Below are 7117 nucleotides of genomic sequence, written 5' to 3'. Positions count from 1 at the left end.
CCTTCCTCCCTCTCTGTTTGTATCTTTTTTCCTCCCCCTCCCCCTCCCCCCTGGTCTTCTGTTCAGTGTCTCAGGTTCCACACGAGTGAAAACATCTGATATTTTCTCTGGCTGACTTGTTTCACTCAGCGTAACGCCCTCCGGTGCCAGCCACGCTGCTGCACACGGCAGGCCTCGTCCTCTCTCCGCGCCGAGCCGCTCTCCACTGTCCTTACTCGCCACCTCTTCTTTAGCCGGCCGTCACGTGACGGGCAGCTGGGCTTTTCCCATGATTTGGCTCTTGACAGCGCTGCTGTGAACATTGGGGTACATGTGCCCTGTGCGTCAGCCCTCCTGTGTCCCTGGGGTGGATCCCCAGCAGGGCTAGTGCTGGGTCACAGGGGAGTTCTATTTTACATTTTTGAGGAGCCTCCACACTGCTTTCCAGAGCGGCTGCACCAGTTTGCATTCCCACCCGCAGTGCAGGAGGGGGCCCGTCTCTCCACACCCTCGCCAGCACCCGTAGTCTCTGGATCTGTTCATTTCAGCCTCTCTGACCGGTGGAGGCTCACAGGAATTTTTATGTGACACCTATTAACTTCTTACTTAATTTTTGGGAAAACTATATTTGAATAAATATTAATGCAGTTTTTTCTTTTGAGTAATTCACCACTAAAACACTTTTGCCAGGGGCGCCTGAGTGGGTCAGTTGGTTGAGCATCTGACTTCAGCTCAGGTCATGATCTCACGGTTCCTGAGTTCAAGCCCTGCATCGGGCTCTGTGCTGACAGCTGGGAGCCTGGAGCTGCTTCAGATTCTGCGTTTCCCTCTCTCTCTGCCCCTCCCGCTCATGCTCTGTTTCTGTCTCTCAAAAATAAATAAAGGTAAAAAAACACACACAAAACAGAACTTTTGCTGCCAAGAAATAGCAGACAAAACGACTGAGTAAATGTGGAACTTAGTGCTTCACAGGAGTCCCTTTTAGGTCCCGAGTAAAACTACTGCTTTGTTCTTTGTATGTTTCATGACAGTGTGAACCCACGTGGGTAAGCGGTGTCCCGTGCATTCTTAGTTGGACTTTGAACAGAAGTAGTCACCCTTCTCCTGCACGACTGGGCCCTGCGGTGAGGGGCCCAGGGTGCTGCAGATGGCAGGGGCCGCCGGCCCTCCCTGCCGGCTGTCCTGGGTGGGGTGCAACACCGGGAACACGGACGGGGGTCCCGAGCGGTCCAGCCCCCCCCCCCCCGCCTCTAGGCCGAGCGGTGCCTGCGCTCGGCGGCCACCAGGTGGCGCCCTGTTGGTAGGCCTGCCGCTAACGTGCTTGTCCAGTTTTTAGGGTGAAAGTCTTCAAATCCAAGGGAAGGTTGCCATGACAATACAGTGACAACCCCTGTTCCCTGCACCTCGACTCACCGGTTGTCCACATTTTGCCGCATCGCTCTCTCCTTGTGCGTGTGCACGCGTGTGCTGTGTGTGCCTGCGGTCACGTGTGTGGTGTGTGTGCTGGCGTCCTTGCTGCCGGCTCGCTTCGGAGCGGCCACTCGGCATCGGTCTCCGCAGGACGCGCTCTGTGCGCCAGCACGTGATCATCCAACCCGGACAAGTTAACGTTGATAAGATACTGTGACCCGACGCGTCGTCCCTGGTTCCCACCTCAAGCCCTCTGTCCCCTCCTTCCAGGGCGCGGCCCGGGTGCACACGCGGAGAAACGGGCGCGAGCGCCCTCAGAGCGCGAGGCGTCACGGTGCGTCGGCCGTTCCTGGGGGAAGCGTCCCGCGTCCCCGCGTCCCCGCGTCCCCGCGACAGACTCAGCGCTCCCGGCCGCCTGGTGTGCGTGCGGGGCGCGTCCACGCCGCTTTCCCGGGCTCCTCCCGCGTCCTCGCGTCTGAGAGGATTCTCTGGTCTCTTATGCGTAAAGCCTGGTCGGTTTTTGTCTTTCTTCCAGTTTGATTTTTTTTTTTATCTCTAAATGCTTTTACTCTGTTAGTTATTGATGTTATATTGAGGCAGACCTTCTTGTTCTGTGTTACTTTTCCTCTCTTCTCATGCTTTCTTTTGGATCATATTTTAAGAATTTTATCCCCTCCATCATTCGCTTGTTTATATGAGCTACCTCCTCTTGGTTTGTGGTCGTCCCCCAGATTATAGTATTTTTTTTTGATGTTTATTTACTTGTTTTGAGAGACAGAGTGTGTTTGAGCAAGGGAGGGACAGAGAGAGAGGGAGACGGAGAATCCAAGCAGGCCGCACACCGTCAGCGCAGAGCCCGATGCGGGGCCCAGTCTCTTGACCCTCGAGATCCAGACCTGAGCTGAATCTAGTCGGACGCTTAACCGACTGAGCCCCCCAGGCGCCTGTATAGTGTATATTCATGGTGTAAGATCTAATATAAATCTCTACTTTTGCTACTTCCGGATAGTACATGGACCTCAGGAAACTGTAACCCCATGCTTCCCTATATGCATGCATTGCCATGTGTGTGTGTGTGTGTGTGTGTGTGTGTGTGTGTGTGTAATAGATACAAGTAATATAAATACTTGTGTCTTACATTGTTTCCTACACTTAACATACGTCTGGACACACCCAGACCACCGCTCCTTCTTTGTCCTTGGGCCTCACGCCTTCCATCTGAGACCCTTTCTTTCTAAAGGACGCTGTTGGGGCGCCTGAGGGGCTCAGTGTGGTATGTGTCCGACTTTTGGTTTTGGCTCAGGTCATGATCCCAGGGTTGTGGGACTGAGCCCCGGGTCAGGCTCTGCACTGAGCGTGGAGCCTGCTTGGGAGTCTCCCTCCCCCGCCCCCCTCGCCTCTGCCCCTCTTCCCTGCTTCTGCGAACATTCTCTCTCAAATTAAAAAAAATCAAAATACTATTCTTGCTTTTAGTAGGGAATATGCAGTTGTCTGAAACTTTGCATCTGTGATCTTGTTCTCGAAGGTTGTTTTCACTGAGTGTAGGAGTCTGTTGGGAAGTCATTTTCTTTGACCATCTCGAGGATTCTGAAGTTTTCTTTCCAGTGGAGGCCCCCCCCTTTTTAAGTCACCTGTCAGACTGTAGCTTGGTTTTTGGTCTTTGGTCTAGCAGTTTTCGTGCTGACGTTTCTGGATGTGGTTTGCTTTTCCCAGGGCCGCTCGGATCTCTGGGTCCGCGCCTCCAGCCGCCCTAGCCGCCGTCTTCGGGGCCGTCTCTGCCCCGTCTGTTTGCTCTCCTCTCTCTTCGGAGACGTGGAGTCTGTGTCCTTAGGCCTTTTCGCTGCCCCTCAGTGTCTCCTGCCCTCCCTCCTCTACTTCTCAGAGACGCGGTCTCCTCGTTTTACTTGGAGGTTGTGTCTCTGCATCCTCCGTGGGCCTCTCTTCCCGGGTGAGTTATTTCTGGGTATTTTCAGTCCTTCAGTTTCACCTGCTTCCTTTCTGTCCCATCCAGTTTTCTGCGAAAATTCTTAGTCTTGTGTGTCACCCCTTTGAGCATAATGACATCAGTGTCTGTGGCTGATAACCCGCCGACAGGCCCCCTGGGTCCCCTGGGGTCTGCACACCTTGCCCGTTGTGTTCTGCATTCGCCTGGTTATTTTCTACGGAGTCTGGGCTGTGTACGTAAAAGCTGCCAGGGCAGTAATTCCGGTCCTACGATACCATTTTCTTTTCCTTTTTTTTTTTTTTTAAAGCTTATTTACTGGGGCACCTGGATGGCTCAGTCAGTTAGATGTCCCACTTCAGCTCAGGTCATGATCTCACAGTTCATGAGTTCGAGCCCCGTGTCGGGCTCTGTGCTGACAGCTCGGAGCCTGGAGCCTGCTTCACATTCTGTGTCTCCCTCTCTCTGTTCCTCCCCTGCTCATGCTCTGTGTCCCCATCGCCCTCTCTCTAAAGTAAACATTAAAAAAATTAAAAAGATTTCCTTTGCCATTCTTCATCTTTAAAAATAAATAAATACAAGTTTATTTACTTATTCCAAGAGAAACAGGGACAAAGCAAGTGCGGGAGGGGCAAAGAGAGAGGGAGAGACAGAATCCCAAGCAGGCTACATGCTCTCAGCGCGGAGCCTGACCCGGGCTCAAACCCACAAGGAAGATGAGGGGTCATGACCTGAACTGAAACCAAGTCGGACGCTCAACCGACTGAGCCACCCAAGCACCCCAGTATTTTCTTTTTTAAAAGATGATTTTTAAACGTTGCTGACAGGTGGCGGGGTGGGGGTGGGGGCCGCTGCAGTCCTGGATCTGGTCGGCCAGGGCCCCTCCACTGCGGCCAGCAGCTTCCAGTGCTCCCGCTGCCGCCCCCTCCCTGGGTGTCCTCCTGGATTTCTTCCCTGCCTGTTTAGCTTTATGATGTCTTTGAGCAGAATAAACACACGTTTCATCCAGCCATCCTCACGGTTCCCAGCGGGAGCGTCCACAGCGCTGCGCCTGTTTCTCGTGGCTGGAAATGGCACCTTTGCCAAGTTCAGCCTCGAGGCTACTTCTGTGACTCATTGTGCCCCTCTCTCGTCTCTTGCCAGTGCCTGAGCCCCTCCTGCCTATGTGAGCAGAGAGCTCGGGTCCCCCCCGACCGAGGACAGCCTTGGGGCTTTCTCATCCAGCGAGGGGCGTGCTCCCCGGAGCACCAGTGGGGCGTGGGGCTCCGCTCCGCCAGCTCCGTCCTCCCTCACGGCGGCTCCTGCGCCCGGCCTGTGGCTCAGAGCTGTCCCCATCCCCAGCGGGGCCACACTCCGCAGCCATCCTGCCCCTCGTGACTGCCCTGGAGACCCGGGCCCCCACTCTGCCCGCCAGGACCTGGTGCGGTACCCGCACCCCTCTGAGGGGCCCGCTCTGCTCTGGTGGAGGAGAGCACAAGAGAGACCGGGCGCACGGGACAGTTCTTTCCAGAATGTGGTTAATTTTCTCAGGTGTAGGTGTTGGCGACAGACCCAGGGAACTATTTCACCAGTTAGCCGCTGCACACCAGGTCTTCTCCAGCATAGGTGCACGTCACAGCCACCCGGGGGCTTGCTGGGCCCCCCGCCGCCGGTGGCGGAGTCCCGGGGCTGCCCGGAAGGGCATTCCTACCACGCTCCCGCCTGCCCCGAGGCCCCTTGGCCTCAGAACCACTGGCGAGATCAGTGCTTTTTCTTGAGAAACAAAAACACTTGAATATTTACCAAGAATGTTGTTCCAGTTACAAGCTTATTGGACGTTATTGGTATTGGATATTATAGCTCAGATGTCTTTTCTTTTTTTTTTTAGAAATAAAAGAAGAGCTTGAAGATCTGAACAAGGAAATCAAGAAAACCGCGAACAGAATCCGAGCCAAGTTGAAGTGTGAGTTCAAGGCTTTGTCTGTGTTTCACCACTGATAGCCGCGTGGGGGGCCTCTCTATTTCCTTTATCAGTTTTCACTCCTTGACATTTTTCTGAAAGTGCAAATTGTGAGCACTGTAAGTCACCGTGTGTTATTTGGAATAGCAAGTCTTTAAGTTCTTCATTATTCTAGAATTCTTAACCGACCAGCTGTAAGGACGGAGGAGAGGCGGCAAAGCTGACGGTTGTTAATCCGCAGACTGAGGACAGAGCGCGAACCTTCAGCAAGGTTGCGCAGCTGCTGAGAGAACGGTAATCTCCCACAGAGGAGGCCTTTGTGACAGTTCGGCCAAATTGCAGACATTTGAGAAGGAATCGTCTTTCTTACGAATCGCTGGCTTTTCTTAAATCCTTTACTTTTAGGTTCTGTTGGACACCAAGTGCCTGGAGGTCAGCCTCTGTGGTGCTGGGAGTTCCGCTCCAGGAGGAGGTTTGGGGTGGGGGCGGGGCTGCTGGAAAGACGCGGTATTTAGTTGTTACAAATCCAGGAAGTCCCTGCAGGTGGGGAAAGAGCTTGTTGGGGGCCGCTTCAGACAGGTGCGGGCGGGAGGCGGCCGCCCGCCATTCCCGTCTTCAACTGTGCGCCCCCCGGGGGCTCGGGGCCCCCACCTGCCAGGCGGCCTGAAGCCAGTCCGGACAGTGGCCTCATCCGGGTGAATTTCAGCGTATTCGAAAATGGAAGGATTTTCACCCCAAAGTCCAAGCACAGTGCTGTGGTCAAATCATTACGGTTATTCTTCGTGAAATACCCACCAGAGGTGATGCTTCTCCAGTGATCTTTGAATTCCTTTTTACAGTGTGTTTGAATTGGATTCCAAGTAAGCAGTCACTCTGTGATTGGTGACGGGTCACTTGGAGTCTTAAAAAACTCGCGTTCTCCTTCCATCTTTCCCTGGAATTTTTCTTTTTGTTGGAGAGACCAGGACTCTTGTCCATCAGAATTTGCTACGCTTCCGGCTTTTAACGCCTCTGTTTCCTGTCAGTTGATACTCAGCTTCTCCAAACTCGATCAGCGTCAAGTGCTTTGTCTGTTTGTTTTTCTTTTCTTTTCTTTCTTTACTAATTTATTAATTTAAAATTTTTTATTTATTTTTTTAATGTTTTAATTTTTGAGACACAGAGTGTGAGCGGGGGAGGGGCAGAGAGAGAGGGAGACACAGAATCGGAAGCAGCTCCAGGCTCCGAGCTGTCAGCACAGAGCCCGACGCGGGGCTGGAACCCACGAACCGCGAGATCACGACCTGAGCGGAAGTCGGCCGCTTGACTGACTGAGCCCCCAGGCGGCCTGTTTTCTCTTAAACATTAAGATAGCACACCTGGTTTTATTTTGTGATATTATCGATAATGGATGATTATTGCCAAGATGTGTGTGTTTATGAGGAATTGAAAAGATAAGAAAAGCAGTTTGAGGCTTGGCTTGAGAAACTTCCATTTTCTGGCTTAAAAGGTGACCCTGTTCCTGTTCACTTCCAGCTATTGAGCAGAGCTTTGGTCAGGATGAGCGTGCGGAGCGGACCTCCGTGGACCTCCGGATCCGGCGAACCCAGGTCTGGTCGGCGGCCTCGTGACGCGCAGGCCCCTTGACTCCCTTTCAGATCCAGACTAGTTCGTCTTCACGTCTCTGCGGAAAGGGACGTGGTGGCTTTAGGTGACCTCCTCCTTGTGAAGAGAAGATGTATTCAGTCCGCCAGTGGGTTCCGCTCTGCAGGCCCACGTTGTCCGCATTTCCCAAACCCTGTGGGGCAGGGGGATGAGGGGTCCAGGGGCGGTGGGGGGGGTCCGCGGGGCGGGGGTTGAGGGGTCCA

General features: G+C 53.6%; 1 protein-coding gene across 3 annotated transcripts in view; it reads left to right on the top strand.

The window, feature by feature from the left end:
- STX2 (syntaxin 2) overlaps window positions 1-7117 on the top strand; it is a 26322-nt gene that overhangs the window by 6743 nt on the left and 12462 nt on the right. For all 3 annotated transcript variants that reach the window (XM_029922001.1, XM_029922003.1, XM_029922002.1), the window contains exons 4-5: window positions 5199-5273; window positions 6786-6859. In XM_029922001.1, the coding sequence (XP_029777861.1) occupies window positions 5199-5273; window positions 6786-6859 (149 nt within the window). The remainder of the gene's footprint in view (window positions 1-5198; window positions 5274-6785; window positions 6860-7117) is intronic.

Source organism: Suricata suricatta, chromosome 14 (genome assembly GCF_006229205.1).
Source record: "Suricata suricatta isolate VVHF042 chromosome 14, meerkat_22Aug2017_6uvM2_HiC, whole genome shotgun sequence".
Classification (NCBI taxonomy): Eukaryota; Metazoa; Chordata; class Mammalia; order Carnivora; family Herpestidae; genus Suricata; species Suricata suricatta.
Note: the sequence above shows the minus strand (reverse complement) of the source record. Positions and strands in the feature narration are given on the sequence as shown.